The sequence below is a fragment of the Cyprinus carpio genome, chromosome B21 (genome assembly GCF_018340385.1).
Source record: "Cyprinus carpio isolate SPL01 chromosome B21, ASM1834038v1, whole genome shotgun sequence".
Taxonomy (NCBI): domain Eukaryota; kingdom Metazoa; phylum Chordata; class Actinopteri; order Cypriniformes; family Cyprinidae; genus Cyprinus; species Cyprinus carpio.
In genome coordinates, this window is record NC_056617.1 from 18,139,133 (window position 1) to 18,157,917 (window position 18,785).

General features: G+C 34.4%; 1 protein-coding gene across 1 annotated transcript in view; it reads left to right on the forward strand.

The window, feature by feature from the left end:
• The window catches only part of LOC109046120 (PDZ and LIM domain protein 4-like), a 33,695-nt gene extending 17,882 nt beyond the window's left edge, over positions 1-15,813 (forward strand). The window contains exons 4-7 of the mRNA XM_042747704.1: positions 8,245-8,444; positions 9,628-9,791; positions 12,853-13,006; positions 14,180-15,813. Of these exons, the coding sequence (XP_042603638.1) occupies positions 8,245-8,444; positions 9,628-9,791; positions 12,853-13,006; positions 14,180-14,384 (723 nt within the window). The 3' untranslated portion in view covers positions 14,385-15,813. The remainder of the gene's footprint in view (positions 1-8,244; positions 8,445-9,627; positions 9,792-12,852; positions 13,007-14,179) is intronic.
• The last annotated feature ends 2,972 nt before the right edge of the window (positions 15,814-18,785 follow it).

An 18,785-nucleotide genomic window follows, 5' to 3' on the forward strand; every position in this document is an offset into this window, starting at 1 on the left:
TGAACCAGGAAGTGGTATATGTCTGTGCAAGCTTTGGAGGTGTTTATGGAAGCGATTTACTGGATTTATGCTTTGATAATCGTACTGAATATTATCCAGATGTAGTTTTTGATAAAAATGTGTTTTTCTCACCTTTTTTGCTCAAAATTATCAATTTTTATGAATCCTACCTATATTCAAGTGTTGATAAAAAAGAATGCTTTAAGCTAGAATAAAACAGAAAAAGTAGAGGCTTTGATCTTTATTTTGGTGTATTGCATATTTAAATATTCATACAGCAAAATATACTGTAGGCCATCAAATTTTAGTGAAAATCATCCAAATCGCTGGCGGGGAAAGAGTTAATAAATATGAGAACCGAGTTTAGACTGTTATTTTAACAATTAATTTTTAAAGGGGGTCACATTATTACTACATAGACAGTATTTTGGTATAATTTTGGTATAATATTTCGCTGAGCCATTGACTTTTATAGTATTTTTCCTCCAGTTCATCCAACCTTAAATACATTTTCAACATGATGCTAAAGCTTTCTTTCTATTCAGTCACGTCATGAAAAATAGCGTATGTCAGATATTTTGTGGTAAACGAGACAGATGGTCTGAAATGGTTTTTGGCCCTGACATAGGAATCGGTTGGGCATTACACAAATCTTCAGTAAAATCACATTCGCATTTGGCGGCTGTATGTCATAACGTCTATAAAGTGTGTTTCAGTGATTTCCAGAGCAGATGTGTGCCTCATGCTGAGATGTAAGTCATTGTGGCTTTTGCCATGGCCACTGGAAAGAATGAATGTTGAAAGTCTGTAAGAACAGTGATAGAACAAGTCACGTCATTTCCAATGGAAGTAGACGCAGCCAAGCATGTGGTAGAGCCAAAGAATTTTTCAGAGGCTGTATTTTAACCCAGACTGTGTAGGTCAGAGCATAACTGAGGTATTGTTTCATTGCTCTGAATTCTTGTTACCTCAGATTTGTAATATGAGACGGAATTTCTTTTATGAATGGAACAAAATTGCCCATTGCCCGTGATTTGCTGGGCTTTTAAGGCCCTCTTTTATAGCCCTTTTTTATTTGAATTAAATACATGTTAACATTAATATTATTTTGAGTCAAAATTGGGTTTAATTCTTGGTGCTTACCTATTTTATTTATACTTTTCCAGTCATGTATCAATATCAAATGTGACCCTGGAGCACAAAAGCAGTCTTAAGTAGCACAGGAATATTTGTAACAATAGCCAACAATACATTGCATGGGTCAAAACGATAATTTTTCATTTATGCCAAAAATCATTAGGATATTAAGTAAAGATCATGTTCCATGAAGATATTTTGTTAATTTCATACCATAAATATATCAAAATTTAATTTTTGTTTAGTAATATGCATTGCTAAGAACTTTATTTGAACAACTTTAAAGGTGATTTTTCACAATATTTCGGGGGTTTTTTTGCACCCTCAGATTCTAGATTTTAAAATAGTTGTATCTCAGCCAAATATTGTCCTCCCAACAAACCATACATCAATGGAAAGCTTATTTATTAATTAAAAAAACTGGCTATTATGTCTGTTTTGTGGTCCAGGGTCACCAATATTTATCGATCACTACAAGTTATACTATATAAACAAGTCAGTTTAGAATTAATTAGATTTTTTATGTTTAAATAAAGTCTCACATGATCATCAAGGATGCATTTATTTGATCAAAAATACAGTAAAAACAAAAATGTGCTCAATTATTAATAATGGTTTTTATTATCAGTTATGGAAAGTGATTTTTGATACTTTTTAATGGATTATTTAGAAATAGAAATTTCAAATGAACAGCATTTATTTGAAACAGAAATCTTTTTGTAACATTATAAATGTCTTTACTGTCAGTTTTGATCAATTTACTGCATCCTTGAATAAAAGTATTCATTTCTTTCTTCTTTTTTAAAATTAATCACACTAAACACAAAAATATTAATCAACAAAATCTTCCACAAAAATTAATAATAATCAAAAACCATAATTTTCAATAATTAAAATTACCACCAGTGATAATTTATAATATTAATACTAAAATTATGAATATTAACCAGCTCAGATATTTTCAGCATTAATCTCTGATAATAACCAATTTTTTAAATCTTAAATTTGAATTTTTGAATGTATGTTTAGTTGTTCGCTCTATTATGTGTTGGTGAGGTGGTGAGGTTTTGTAATGCTGGCAGTGTTGTTTTAGTCTGTCAACAGAAGCCATATGGTTTCCATCAGGTCCTCCCTTCAACTTCTGTATCTCCCTTGCAGTGCTCAGGTCGATATCAGCCTCCATAAATCAGGGGTCATTTCCCCACAGCAAACCTTAATTAATAAAAGTAGGCTTGGGGTTCATTTAAGATTTATTCAGTTCATTGCTAGCAGTTCGTGGCAGTAGCAGGGAGCTTTAGATGGTTCTGAATGTTCTGGCTCTGTGGGCAGTCACCCAGAACCAAAGGGCATGCTGGGATAGCATTGTAAAACAGGTCAGTGAAACCTGATGATGGTCAGGATTTATGAGCAGACACAAAAACTCCTCATAAATAATTCCCTGGTCTTTCTGTGTTTCTGCTGGGCCTTCACTGACGATTATGAGGAAACCCTGCAAAGTTTACTTTATTAAAGTCATTGCTGTCCGTCTGAATCACACAGAAATATGTCCAGCTCATATTTCTTTCAAAAAGAAAAACGAGCATTTCAATTTGTTATAATGCATATATTTCGCCCCATGTTAGGACACGGCACCTCATTTTTGAGTTCAGTATTTTCTCTATATATGTAACAGTTGCATTAATAAATTAAATGCAGTACCACAAATACTGCTGATGGTTAGTAACCCTTAAAAAATGTTCATTTGTTAACAGTTAACTGCATTAGTTAACACAAACTAACAATGAAAAATACTTTTATAAATCTCAGTTAATGTTTATTTCAACATTTCTTAATACATTATTAAAAGCAAAAGTTGTACGTTCATTTTTATTAACAAAAATCAACAAGAGTAATAAATATTGTAGCAAATGTTATTCTCTAACTGTAAGGCTCTAATGGATTAACTAATGGGGCCTTATTGTGGTTTTTTATGTGTTTTTGCATTGCATTGTATTGCTTTGCAGTAATTTAAATTGCATTAAAGTAAAAGTGAATTGCATTAATTAAAATTTTATATATATATATATATATATATATATATATATATATATATATATATATATATATATAAATTCTTATTTCTGTATTAATACATCTTCTTTTTACGTTTTTAATTTATAAACCTTTTATGGGCTGATAACACAGGTGAGGTTGGTTAGATCTGAAGAAGTTTTTAAACTAGTTGTCTGAAAAGGTTATCGTAATATTTCCTCTGAAGTCGTGATAAGCGTGGCCTGTTAAAGCAGAGTTTGTTTCGACGGCTGCTATTTCAGTGCTCCTCTACATTCACCGTAATGCAGAATAGGTTAAATAAATCAATTTAATGAGACAAAAGCCTTATCCAGATTTATTAAATAGCAAAAATGTAAGCTTATATAGTGACAATTTACGGTTAAAAAGGTACAGAGGTACAAATGAATGGTTTTCAGTGTTAGACTAGAAAACTGGCACTTTTATAAGCTATACACCAGATGTGTAGACTAGTAAATCTGCCATTTTTATTGCAGTTACACCCTTTTGTGGCAGACATGTGAAGTAAAGGAGTGTGCATCAACACAGAGGCCCTTAATGGCTAGGTTTTAAAAACAAGATGATTTCTGCCAAACTTTTCTCTATAGAAATGCCTCTGGATGCTGCGTCCTCAGCAGGGCTGTAAACATTATCTATAGCAGGACTAGCAGTCTGTGTGTTGGTCTAGTTCAATTTATGTTCCCAGAGGTTTCAGTCTCTGTGTTTCCTTCCCAGTTAAAGTCAGAACAATCTGCATTGGTCTGAATTGTAATTGTTTTCAAATATTAAAATTTTTATATGTTTCAGATAACCATAATGTTTCCGTTCACTTCAGTGTTAATCAGCTTGTGGCACAATCATTTTCCAAATAGTGTAAAGCAAACCGTGTTTATAATTATAAAATAACAAATGTTTAAATATGATGATAAATGATCTGCTGTTAAGGTCTAACCAATCTTGCCCGTTTCAAGACCACAGTCTGTAAATTTGTGGCGTCTGATCTAATTTGAACTGCTTTGTGAAGTTTGATTTTTGTGAGGTTTTGCCGTCATGCTTTTCCAAGATTTTCAAAAGTTCCATATATATGCAGAAATATACTTTCTACCAATATATTTTTGTTTTATAGTTTAAAAATGTAAATATATAAAAAAAACAATAAAAAAAAATATTCCCCCCAAAAAATAACCAAAAAAAAATAAAAAAAACTACCACAATAAATAAAGTATATTTCAAAATACATTTACGTTTTGTATATATTTTCAACCAATATATTTTGTGGCCATTTTTGTGTTTTAGTCTAGAAATATAAATATATCTTTTTAAAAGCATTAAAAATATATATTTTGCCCTCTATATATTTTAGTCCAAGAAAATGCATTCACATATGTCACATTTGAAGAAAATCCTTATTTTGTTGTCTGTAACATGTGTGAACATAACACACAGTCCAGCTGACTATTCCATCACACATTTGCATTTAGTAAGATTGGAAATGTATTTTCTTGCCCCTGAAATACATTTTGAAATATATAAAAATATATTACATATGAAACAAAACATAATATAATATACTAATATATATATAATATAATATATATATAATATATAAAATATGCTATGTCTATATATTAAATATATTTATTATGTGTGCGTGCGTGTGTGTGTGTGTATATTAGTTCTGTCAAACAATTAATCATGATTAATCTCATCCAAAATAAAAGTTTTAGTTTACATAAAATATTTTTATATATATATATATATATATATATATATATAATATATAAAATATGCTATATATATAAAATAAATAAAATTAAAAAAAATATAAACAATAAAAAAAAAAAAAAAATCAAAATATGCTATGTCTATATATTAAATATATTTATATATAATATAAATTATATGAATATAAATATATGCATGAAATTACATGTAAATATTTTCAAAATATATACTGTATATGTGTACATTCATAATAAATATACAAAGTACACACACATATTATATAAACAAAAACCTTTATTTTGGATGCGATTAATCATTTGACAGTACTAATATATATATATATATATATATAATTATTATTATTTTTTTATAAAATTGTTTTTATTTTTGGGGTGGATATGAGTTCCATGATAAAGTGGGTTGGATGCAGCCTTATCATATTTCTAGTTGAGCAGAATTTGATTTGGGGATTCCTGGCGTGTCAGGATCTTACCTCATCCTCATGTTACTCATATCTGTATCACAAATATGTTTATCTATGTTTTCCGAACCCAGTTTTTAATGGTCTTCTACGATAAAAGAGCTTGATGTACTATGAGCTCATCCTCCTCAATAAGAGCAAGACAAATTTCCACTTTGTGGACATTAATGAAACTAACTGACATTTATTGAGACAAACATTAGCATTAGCAAGCTTATTTTTATCCCTGATCATTTCAGTCTGATCTTTATGTTGGAGCGCCACATTTCTGAGTGGATTGTTTTGTGAACCTGCCATGCATTTTCGCACAAAATCAGGATTGAGATGTTGGAGCTAAAACTGCACTTCATGTACTCCTATTCCTATTCATATTCAGTGAGGCTATTTACAAAGATACAGTGGCAAAGAATTCTGTTTTTCACATTATAAGTGGCCCTCAAGGGAACAGATAACATGATAAAAAGCATATGAACCTATTAAAGCATTCATACGCATAGAAAAAATGTCGTACGTTGTTTTAAATGAGCAGCTGAGAACAGCTGGCTTCTGTCCACTCAAAATGAGAAATGCAATTTCATACTGACTTGTTGCCCTTGGAACATTTTGTACCATAATACAGAGGGATGTGAGATCTTTTCATTGTCAACAGAAAACTGAACCCCTTCCTGAAAGAGATGAAAATGTGGTTTGCAGATGAATCTTTCTGCCCCCTGCTGTGAAGCTGAAAGACAGAGCACTGCTTAGATGACACACTTTGACTCTTGTGAACGTTTATTCACCCAAAAATGAGAATTCTGTCGTTATTTATTCACCTTCATGTCGTTCCAAACTCAGATAATGTTATTTTTTGGTAAAACACAGTCGGCTAAGCCATGCATTTTGGAATTGACTCTAAAGAGTTGATTCCTGATTCATTTTCTTGATTCAGTCTGTTTGTTAATGATGGTCCAGTAATTGATTTGCACCAATCACTACAAATACCTCATTTTAAAAAATGCTACACTACCAGTCAAATGTTTGGAATAATTAAGGTTTTTAATTTTATGAAAGAAGTCTTTTCTGCTCACCAAGGCTGCATTAATTTGACAAATAATACAGTAAAACAGTACTATTGTGAAATATTGTTACAATTTAAAATAACTGTTTTCTATGTAGTTTTTCATGTTTTTTTATTTATTTATTTAACCAGGCAAGTTAATTAAAAACAGGATAATAACAGCCTGGCAAGAGAATTAATATCTCCTGAGAAACATAGAAACATATATTACAATACATAAAACACATAAAAAAAAATCTCAGTTAAAACATTTACACTATTACATATGCTAGTACATATGCTATTAATATTTATATGATGATTTTTTTTTACATGGTATTATATACAGCAACCATGTATGTCAGCAATATTTTATGTAGGCAGTGGATAAAAGCATCTGCTAAATGAATAAATACATGTACTTTTAGGTTTTAGGATGAATGTACAGTATATGCACATCATGTGCATGTCTTAAAATCTAGTAATATATAGTAATAGTAATAGTATAGTAATATAGTAATATAGTTTTTTATATAGGTTAGAGATATATGTTTTTTTTTTTATTACTTCCCTTTCTAACAGATTTGTTTACTTCATTTCATACAGTATATGGAAATGTAATATCTGTACATATTACATTTGGATATGGGATTAAAAAACTGAACAGCACAGTTGCAAAATGTAGACAAATTTGCTACCATTCCTTCTGAATTTTCACCAGAATTTATTAATGCTTGTTTGATCTTGACGTAGATTAACTGGCCTGGTATTTCTGGCATGCAGAGTTTTGAATTTGGCAGAAAAAGTTTCTTCTTTTCTCAGAATTAGTCTTCAAATATGCTACTTCAGACAAACTGTTTACCAAAAAAAGGCATCTCTACTCCATCTGCAAACAATAACACAAATAAGTTTCCTTGAATGATTGCTGATGTCATAAAATGCATGCTATAGATTGTATGTAAGTGTTGAGTTGACCAGAGGGGAATTTGTGTGCAACTGTCAATATTTACATATTTGTAAGTAAGCTGTTTATTAGGTGCATGTCAGATCTGTAAACTTGTCAAGGGCTGTTTTACTCTTCCAGTCATGGATCGTGCTGGACTCGTACACAACCATTCACTCAACTCACAATGAGATACGATTCACAATACTGCTGCACGTTTCTTTGTGAAATAACAAAAACAAATCCTTAATTAAATAAATATATAAATGAACAGTAGAAATAAAATAAATGTTTTCATATAAATACAAATAAAAAATAAAACGCTCTTTCCAAGCTTGGATTTAGTTATTTGTTTAAGAAATTCCAGCATGTCCACATTTTACATCAGAAAATGGACCTAGTATAGAAAAAAGCATTTAAAGCAAAAACAGAAAGGTCCGACTTTACCTTTGTGAAATTATGATACATAAAAGCACCCAGGCTGAAGGAGACGCAGATTCACTCTCTGCCAGCAGGTGGCGCTTATGGAACAGCAGAGATACAGCGTTTCTTTGGTTACCGCTGTAAACAAAGCAGCACTGTGCTTATAAGAACTACTTTAATATGCATTATCCAGAAACAAGATGAAAGAAAATACCTTCTAAACTCTTCAGAAAACAGTCAGTTCTGCTCAGAGATATATATATATTCATATAAACGCACATCCAGCGGTATCGCAATTCGTTTAACATCTCAACCGACTTAAATCATCACATTTTAATCGATTTTCAACCGGCTCGGGGTGCATCAGTACATCCCTACAATTCAGACAGTGAATAATTTGCTTTGGTATTTTGACCTTTTTGGAATTCAGATCACTTTTTTTCTTTATAGACCTTTCGACCAATCAGCAGCGGCTATAGCCCCACTCCCAAGAGTCCATCCCCCAAGAGTCCCATCACAGGCACTGTGCCCTACAACAACGGCAACTTCAGACCTACGTACAATAATCCAGCAGGCCTGTATTCACACAATAACGGAAATGGTGCCCTACCGAAGCAGATGGCAGGCCTCAGCCTGGGCTCCCCTCACAGGTGAGCCATTTCCCAGCTTTCACACATGCACAGAAATAAAGCTTTTTTCTTTGGAATAACAATTAGACAAAGCACGCTAGGTAAATTAGGTCAGTTCTGATTTCACTTTAACTGTACACCGCTAACTTCTAGCCAGCACAAACCACACTGCTCTTGCAACAGCCAGAAACTGATATTTATGATCCTCACAAGGCTGTGATTTATCAAGGAAGCAATTTTGAGCATCTTTCCCATGTTGGAAATCTACAGCACATGTCCTGTCCTCACTCAGAGCACTACACAACAATAAACACTTCAGACTGAAAGATATTACAGCTCTTCGTGCCTATTGTTATGAAAAAATGAGTTCATGTTAGAACTGGATAGTGAGTGAACAGTGTTCAGGGAACATCTGCTGCACTGATATTTTGCAAATATCCCACTGTTTACTCTGAAGATGACAAATCCAGTGTTTATGAATTCCTCCTGTACTTAAGGTAGAAGTTGTCATAACACTGATCACTCTCATGGAAACTTCCAACAGGAAAATCCTGCTGTGTACTTGGAAAAAAACCTCAGTACCTTCAAAGGTTTTAATGCATACTCATTCTTTATTATTGGGGTAATTCTTGTTAAACTTGTAAAATGAATATCAGTTTCAGAAATATGCTGTGCTCAAGATCAAGCACTTGAAGTGCGTTAATTATAATTTTTAGCTATTGTTATTTATCGATTTCTGTAATTGTGTCAGCTCATTAAGACAAACTAAATTCATCAGATCTGTTGATAATAGATGAATTGATAATTGTTTGTGTTGTTATTGTTAAATTATAAAGCATGTCATTTCTGGGAGTAACATAAGGGAAATTACTTCTTTCAAAAGTCCTAACAGGTGGAAAGTGATAGCAGAAATATTTCCTCATGCCAGAAATAACTGCTCGAAACCAAAAGTAGTAAAACTATTTTTAAGTCACTTATTGTGACTTACATTATTTCCAACTTTAACAATTAAAGCTTTACTGTGTTTAAACATTTGACTAATCGATTTTGAACTAATGTGTTGAGAATTTTTAAACCAATTACATTGGCTTCCATTCCTTCAGCTTTTATAAATAGCGTGATGCACTGAGAAAGTGTTTGAAAACATATGGCAGTAGCAGATGTTTGTGGAAGAGAAAGAGATCTGGATGTGTTTTCCTCTTAGTTTCAGTCCTGAGCTGCCAGTGAATTCATCAGGCAACCGCAACGGTTTCGACACGCAGTCAGACGTCTACAGGATGCTTCAGGACTATGAGGAACCTGTGTCAGCTCCCAAACAATCTGGCTCCTTCAAATACCTGCAGGGAATCCTGGAAGCTGAGGATGGGGGTCAGGTTTACTTTTTGTTTATTTCTCTCTCATAATGTATGTTGAAATTGTTATGTACTGGTAATGTCCTATATAGTCTTTTTTCTGAGTGTGCGGCTCTAAAAATGGATATATCGTATTTTTTTCTGTAGTTTTATCACTTGTATACGTTTAAGTCTTAATAACTTGCATTTTTATGCTCATGTGAAATAAATTAATATTTGCACTTCCAAATATTCAAACGTTAATAAGCATTCTGCTAGAGAGAATGTCATGCAGGTCTAGAACAACATGAGGGTAAAAAGTGACAGAATTATTACTTCATTATTTAATTCCTTTGAAGAATTTGGGTTTCTGATATTAGAATTACAAGGATTTTGGATTTTTGCAGCTTATTTGGATTATTTTTTATTTATTTTTTTTATTTTTTTGGACTGATCATAGTAAACTGAAACCTTTTAATTTAAAAGTCCAAACATCACTTTAAAGTATGGGCTGTTCATGAGTGAAATCTCAGATTGACTGAATGGTGAGTTGCCTGCATGCTTGCAATGTTAAGCATTGTATATCTGTTTTTAATTGTAAATAGTCTATGCAATTTGTCCATTCACATCGAAAGTGAAAATTCTGTCCAATGTGGCACACAGTCTACTGCGTTTACATAGAAAAATAATGAAAAAATAGCGCACTGCACTGGAAAAACGCATTCTGTGTGAAAATATTCCACTTAGGGTAAGAGCAGTATATTAGGTTGAACATATACTGTATTTACACAATAATTAATGAAATTAGAGAAATGTATGCAAGTCTATGCAGCGAATTTTACATGAATGTACATGAACTTTTCACATCAATATGTGCAAAGGGAACAATAACAACTGTGATGCAGCATTTATCACAGTGCCTTGCTATTTGCTTGTTACACTGAACAAAATTATAAATGCAACACTTTTGTTTTTGCCCCCCTTTTTTTATGAGCAGAACTCAAAGATCTAATACTTTTTCTATGTACACAAAAGGCCTATTTCTCTCAAATATTGTTCACAAATCTGTCTAAATCTGTGTTAGTGAGCACTTCTCCTTTGCCGAGATAATCCATCCACCTCACAGGTGTGGCATATCAAGATGATGATTAGACAGCATGATTATTGCACAGGTGTGCCTTAGGCTGGCCACAATAAAAGGCCACTCTAAAATCTGCAGTTTCATCACACAGCACAATGCCACAGATGTCACAAGTAATTGAGAGAGCATGCAGTTGGCATGCAGACTGCAGGAAGGTCCACCAGAGCTGTTGCTTGTGAATTGAATGTTCATTTCTCTACCATAAGCCGTCTCCAAAGGCGTTTCAGAGAATTTGCCAGTACATCCAACGTGTAACCACACCACCCCAGGACCTCCACATCCAGCATCTTCACCTCTAAGATCGTCTGAGACCAGCCACCCGGGCAGCTGCTGCAACAATATTTACATAACCAAAGAATTTCTGCACAAACTGTCAGAAACTGTCTAACACCCCAATACAGTAAAACTGCACATTTTAGAGTGACCTTTTATTGTGGCCAGCCTAAGGCACACCTGTGCAATAATCATGTTGTCTAATCAGCATCTTGATATGCCACACCTGTGAGGTGGATGGATTATCTCGGCAAAGTAGAAGTGCTCACTAACACAGATTTAGACAGATTTGTGAACAATATTTGAGAGAAATAGGCCTTTTGTGTACATAGAAAGTCTTAAATCTTTGAGTTCAGCTCATGAAAATAGGGGGCAAAAACAAAAGTGTTACGTTTATAATTTTGTTCAGTGTATATACTACACTATTTTGTAAATTGTCAGGCTCCTTAAAAATGTATTCAGTAAATGCATATGATTCTGTTTTTGGGCCAGATCACTCTGTAGTCTCCGAAAAAGCCCCCAAAATGCTGTTCTTTATGTCATATAAGCCCAGAAATGTGTTTTATCTAAGCCTGATCCCGTAGAGAGGCTCCTAGACTAGGCTATACTTACACTTTGCGTTCTTTCACACACTGAATTAAAGCCCCGTGGAGCCGCAGGGCCCAGAGATCAAGTGTTTAAGAGTGTAATTAGTGGTATTCGTTGACAGGTTTGGAGTTGTAACCTGTCCCAGCAGTCGTTGGGAATAACACAGAGTTAATGATCTCACTTTGGCACAGCAACAGTCAGATGACGGAGGCAGGCACCATTGTAACATTTATCCATCAGATTTTTCTCGGATGCTTCCTCATCCAGCAGCAGGGTGGTTTTGAGCTCATGCTACGCCGGCACTGGTTTTAGGCTCGGTTTGAAACGGAGAAGATAGGAGGAGGTCTTGGCAGCTGTGCTCCATACTTGGCCATATGGCTCTGCCCCAGCCGTGCCCTGAAGCTAACACACACCCGCGATTTTCAGCTACGCCTGCGTGGAGAATAGCATCTGATCTGGGACTAAGGAGTGAAGGATATTCATTTCCGGCCATCTCTTATTCCAGGGACAGCTGCTGAGCGCACATTTTGAGTTATTTCTCACTTTTAAAAGCAAAAGACTGTTATCTGAAGAGCGAATTTGTATGCGAATTAATGGAACAGCATAATTGGAATAAATGTTGGGAAAAGTTATTTTTAAAAGTAATGCATTACAATATTGCGTTACTTCCTAAAAAAGTAACTAATTGCATTACTTAGCTTCTTTTTATGGGAAGTAATTATTACAGTATGTTACATTTGCATGACTTTTTTCTCATCTGGCCTGGGCTTGCTTGTTTGTTTTTAATATAAAAAAGCTATATTTTTGGCAAATTTTTGGTTAACATTTTTGTTAACATTTAATTACTGCAGGTTTGTTTCATATTCTGAGTTTGCATCTCACTGTTTTTATTCATTATGAAAATGAAATATTAAAGACATTGAATTTGAGTGTTTGAATTATCATTTGAATTTTGCTCAAAAAAACTTATTTAAAGGGGTCCTATCATGCTTTTTCACTTTTTTAACCTTCCTGGTCTTCGTAGAATAGTTGATTACTTACTGTATATGAGCATATCATATTGTTTGCACTTGACTTGAGCTTATTTTCCTTGCAGGGGTCTCACCCGTGGACAGACATGGGGTCAGAGGCTTGCGTTCCCCTGTCAAATCCCCCGTGCCGAAGCTGGGCAGCCCCATTCCGGCTCCTCTGGCACCCATCCCCGGCTTACAGAAGCTGCCGCAGTGCACACGCTGCGCAAACGGCATTGTGTAAGTGTGGCATTGTGCTTCTTATCTGTTTGTTTCAGTTCATAGAGAAAAGCCCCCAAATGAACATTTAGGAAGACGCATAAAATAGTATTGCATAGACATAGCAAATGACTTTGATAGCTAATGTATGTTTCCATATCTTTGAACAAGAGCCTACAAGCTTTAACTTTGACTTTAACAGTAGTGGCACGTTCATTGATAATATAGGGATTAATGAAGCATGTGTACCTCCCGCTGCACAGGTGATCCAGATATTACTGTAAGTCACTCTACCGCTGTTGGCACTTTCCCACCGTTTCCACTAAAACTGAGTAAACAGTGAGGTCATATGATAAGGAAGTTCCACAGAAGAGTGAAACAATGTGTTTATTGTAAATGCTGTTGACAGATATTATAGCTTTCAAATATGGGACTGTTCATTGAGATTAATAAAAGGAAGTGGATTCCCAGCTAATAATAATAATAATAAAAAAAGAAAATATGTTCTGAAAATTCTTTAAGTTCCACCCCCCATTTTTGAATAAAGATGTGAAAGTGCACTATTCAAACTTAAATTGTTATAATTCATGAACACTTCGGAATACAGACTTAAGGTTGGACTCTTTTTTTAAGAAGACAATCTGCAGATTATTGCAGAAGTGGAATCATTTAAAATTATTAAAGTATCAAAAGGTTTAAAATTACTCTAAAGAAAATGCACTGTACCATATTATTTTATTTTATATAAAATATATATATTTTTAAATATATATAATCCAAAATTGCTATTAAATTAAAGCCTTATGTCTAAATAAGTTATGTTTCAAATTTGAAGTTGATATAAAAAAAAAATATTTAGGGCGTTATACCACAAACAGCCACCGGGTGCCATCAAAACTCCATAGAATTTTTTTAATGCATTTTTCTGTCACAAATGTCTACATTTCTCTGTCAATACTATGTCTATCACAAAATAACCACCAAATATGGAATCTTGAGACACAGAATTTTCAGCGATATGTATTTTGTCAAGATTATAAAAAGTTTTGATCCTAAAAGACCATAATACATTTTGTAATATGACACCTGACTCCACCCACCTGCCAAAAGATTTTAAAGAACCATTTCCATGGTAACGTAATGTCCGATTTCGAAATGGTTTTCACAGGATGAATTTTAACTGTCTTATCACAGGGGAACCATCGTGAAGGCCAGAGACAAGCTCTATCACCCCGACTGCTTCATGTGTGATGACTGCGGGCTGAATCTAAAGCAGAGAGGATACTTCTTCATCGATGAGAATCTGTATTGTGAGACGCACGCCAAGGCCCGTGTGCAGCCTCCGGAGGGGTATGACGTGGTGGCCGTGTATCCCAACTCCAAAGTGGAACTGGTCTAAGCACACAAACACACACTCTTTAACCCAAACACACACACAAACACACACACAGGTTTTCCTTGAGGATTCAGCTTGGCCAATTGGAAATGAGGATAACAAACTGAAATTTATTTTTCAGTCCCTGCTCAACTTTAACCTGGACTCTGTAGTTTGTTAACCTGCAGTTAACCTTATTCCTAGGTTAGACAGCCTCCCTAACATTCACACAGAGCAGTCTGGTGATGCTTTATTAAGAGGAAAGTTTGAAACGCAAGATAACAGAATAGACAAAACAACATCTGTTCACCTAAATTCCAGTGGCACACCAGCGATTTATTTTCCTGAAAGCTGTGGTGAACTGAGGTGCTCGAAAAGACCACGAAGAATGTCTCCAGCCATGTGGAAAATGGAAATGGTAGTCATTTATTCAGAAAGTTTGGGATGGTGTGTTTATACATTGGCTAAGAAGCCTGTTTTTTTTTTTTTCCAAAAAAAAAAAATCTAGCTTCCATCACCAAATCCAACTTTATCTTTGCCATCAACCGAAGAAAAGGAGACTGCATTAGAAAAACTGCATTTGATTGGCTCTGAGCAAATTAATGCTATATGCATGTTGTATGTGAATATGATATGACACCTAATGAGAATATTCTTTCAATTTCTGTCGCAAATATGCATTGCATTCTCAGAAGAAATGTCCAAGGATGGTTTCACATCAGATATCATCATAGTGAAGAGAATATTGCTGAATCAGGCCACACATACCAGCGTCTTTATCTATTTAGATATTTCTTGATGTTTTCTGTCATAAAGCAAGCTGCCTGAAAACATGTGGTTTAATGGCACAGATAACTCTATCGCACCTCCTCGAGTAATGCAAAAAAACATGTTATGTACAATAGCGCCACACGGTCCAAATGTGTTGGCCAAGCAATTCTGACTGCGTTTGCATATTTGCGTACAGCATGTGATTTAAACTAGATTTATTTTAATGGTTTGGATGACTTCATGTAAAACGAAACCAGAATAGTAAAGTAGATATGCTTCTATTTTTTGGCTTTTCTTTAAGTGGTGAGGCTTTTGTAAATTCTGTAAAAAATGAGAAATGTTTTTTTGAATGATATATATGTGTGGGTTTAAAAAACGTGTAACACATAACTCTACTTTTTTTTGTACTAAGGACCTTCTGTAAATAATTTGAATGCTAACAGATCATCTTTCAACAGAAAACAGTTACTTATAGTCATTTTAATGGAATAATTTGTCATTCCAGTCTCTTCTGACTTTCTTCTGTGGAACACACATGAATAATGCTCATGGTGTACAGATGCAGTTAAGCTACTAAAAAAGCAGCATGAAAGTATTATAGAAATAGTCTGTATGATTTGTGTTGCTGCAGTGCGAGTTCTCTGAAGCCATATGATAAAATTGTGTGCGGAAAAGACCAAAACTGAAGTCATTATTGTGTTGCAGGTCGTATTCCATTTTCAAAACTGGTTTAACTATTTATTTCTTCTTGAAATTTTGTGACTGTTTCTCATTTACAGTCATAAATGCGTATGCAGTTTTGTCGCACAGACGTAATAGGGTATAAATTGAACCCCATTGGTTTTCATAACATTTGACAAAATTCAATCATTTGGAAAACAGCAAATAATAAGGTTAAAAAATATATATATATAACATATTGCATAAATGACCAACATTAAAATCTTTCACTGCAGTTGGCTTGTTTCTTCAAAGCCCTTCATGCAGACGTAAGTTTCCATGGTTTAACTGAGCATGTTTTCTTGAAGAAATTTCCCCCAGCTGAGAGGTTTGAATGTAAAATGAGAAGGGTTTGTGTTTTCAGCTGTCAAGGTCAGACTGCACTTCTGATGCATGGCTCTCGCTCAGTGGCCTCTTCATAATCAGAAGCAGAAAGCACTTCAGTTGCTTTTCACATTCCAGTTCTACTTTTTCTCGACCCCTCGCCATCTTCAACCACAACGAGGGCTGTTGCAGTTCCTACATGTGTAATAAAATGACTCGGCCTAAAATGCGCAGTGGTTAATATTGCGGCAAACCCTCAGACTCTCCATCGCTTTTGCCAAGCTTGACTCAGTGAATGTTTCAGGTCGGGTCATGCTAAAAATATTGTGCAGCATGTTGGTACTAAATACTGAGGCTTTTCTTCTCAAAACGTTGCGGTTAAGGGTGTAACAAAAACTGAAAAGAGCTGGGATTATAGTTTTCTGCTAATGAATAATGAGATTTCTCCCACCGTGTTGATGTAGGACCCCATAATTTTAAATTGTTAAACAAATATAATAAAAGCATTGATTCATAATTCAAATTAATGTAATCTTATCCCTCTAGGCTTCTTCATTTGTGGGCCACATCTGATATAGCCAAAAGTGACCAAAGCTTTGAAAAGAATATTTTTTTTTTTCTTCTGGAAAATCAATCTAATACATTTTTGTCAAATATATTTTTCATTATTCTTTTTTATTTTGTGGGGATTATATTTTATGATACTATGCGATATTTATAACATTTTATGAGCTATTTTTACCATAATTATTATTATTATTATTTATTTATTTATTTTATTCTTTTGCATTTCCTATTCATTTCCAATGTTGGTTTTTACCAAGTTCATCCCATTCTGATAAAGCAAAAAAAAAAACGACAACAAAAACATTTATTTACCACGTCCATCATTTTTAACCATGAAAGTGTTACTTTTTATTTTTGGACCCTTTAACACATCCGAGTTATGTCCATGATTTGTTTGTGTATTCACATAGCTAATGCAACAAAAGTTACAAAGTATCATTTCATTCCCATGAAGCTAAAAAATGTTGTCAAAATGTTACATTTTTCATTCAAAAGTGGTTAAAATATTAAAATTGTGAGTCCATAGCCATGTCTTAAAACTGTAGAAAGCTCTGTGGTTTCTTAGCTAGATAAACAAATCATATTTAAAATAATCTCTTTAGATAATTTCTTTCTTCTTCCTCAATAAAATGTTCATGAACGCAGCCTGACTTCTAAAGCACCAGGAAGACAAAGTATCACGCTGCACCTTCGGTCAAACCAGCATGGAAACGTGTGGTCATTTCAGCGGGGTCACTAGTGTTGGAACGATCCGCTGGGAGATCCAGAGGCATGCACACAGAAGCAGATCTCTCTTGTGCTGGCAGCACACTTCTCAAGACCAAGTTTGGACAAAACTGTGGAAGGCAGATGTGGAGAGGGCTGGGATGGAGTATGGTTTAGATTAAGAGCAGAAAAATAGAAGCAGACATCTGAAGATCTTCCTTTGCAACATGGCTAAAAATAAACTAAAAGCCTTGTGTATTGTGAAAACCATCAGCAATCGTTATACAACCATCAGAAGGCGTCTCCAAAAACTCCTGAAGGCCAGCTCCGAGTTACTCCACATCTGTGCCAAGACTAATAATGAGCATATACCAGAACATTTCATAGCTCACAAATATGCTTAATAATGTGTTCTGGCATGTAATACAATAGTAACTGCAGTAGTAGAATTTATCATTCAGAAAAGCGAAAGTAAACCAGCATGTCGGTATAAAGAGTATTGCTTTAGTGTAGTGACATGTAAAAGTTAACAGGGAAAAACCATTTAACTGTTTCATTATTCACACACAACTGGAAATCCAGCACGGTGATGATCTCGATTTGATCATTTTTACAAAATCTTTCCACAACGAATGACTGGAAATCACTGAAATTTGTTGGTGAAAAGAGAGGGAACTTCTAAAGCGGCCCAAGGCACATGCATTGAGTTTTTCTCTTTCTTTACTGTATTTGTGTGTGACAAAAGGGCAAACATATAGCAGAGCAAACCGCTGTATAATTAGTGGTTTGACAGAATCCAGTATCCAGTGGCTTCTCAAAACAGTTCATTGATGTCATCGTCTTCCTAAACAAAGTTCCCAAAGTGTGCTAAATGAGGTCATTAGAGGCAATAGGAGGGAAACCCCTGCTCTCCCAAGCTATAATAAAAACAATAAATGCTCTTTCATGTATATCCAGAAGAACCAGCCAGACGCTCGGGTTGCCAAGTGCAGAACTTTTAAACTCGGTTTTTGTTTCAGAGATTGCATCGAAATGTTTGCATGAACACACACGCTTCCTAGTATAAGTATAAGGTTTTGCAAATAGAGGGGCCGTGTGTATGCTTTGAGAAAGTGTAGGGTTTTGTTCTGTTTGAGGGCGACATAGTGAAGTCTCAGCCTCAGACGAACTGAAATTTAGACACATGATTCATAAACATGTTTTGTTACAGCAGGTACAGCTGCATTATTTAAAACTTTATACATGTACACCTAAAAGAATTCCTTTTATACATATTCCAGGGTTGCCAGGTTTAACCCAATGGCCAATCAAAAATAGCCCAGAGACCTTATTCCAAAT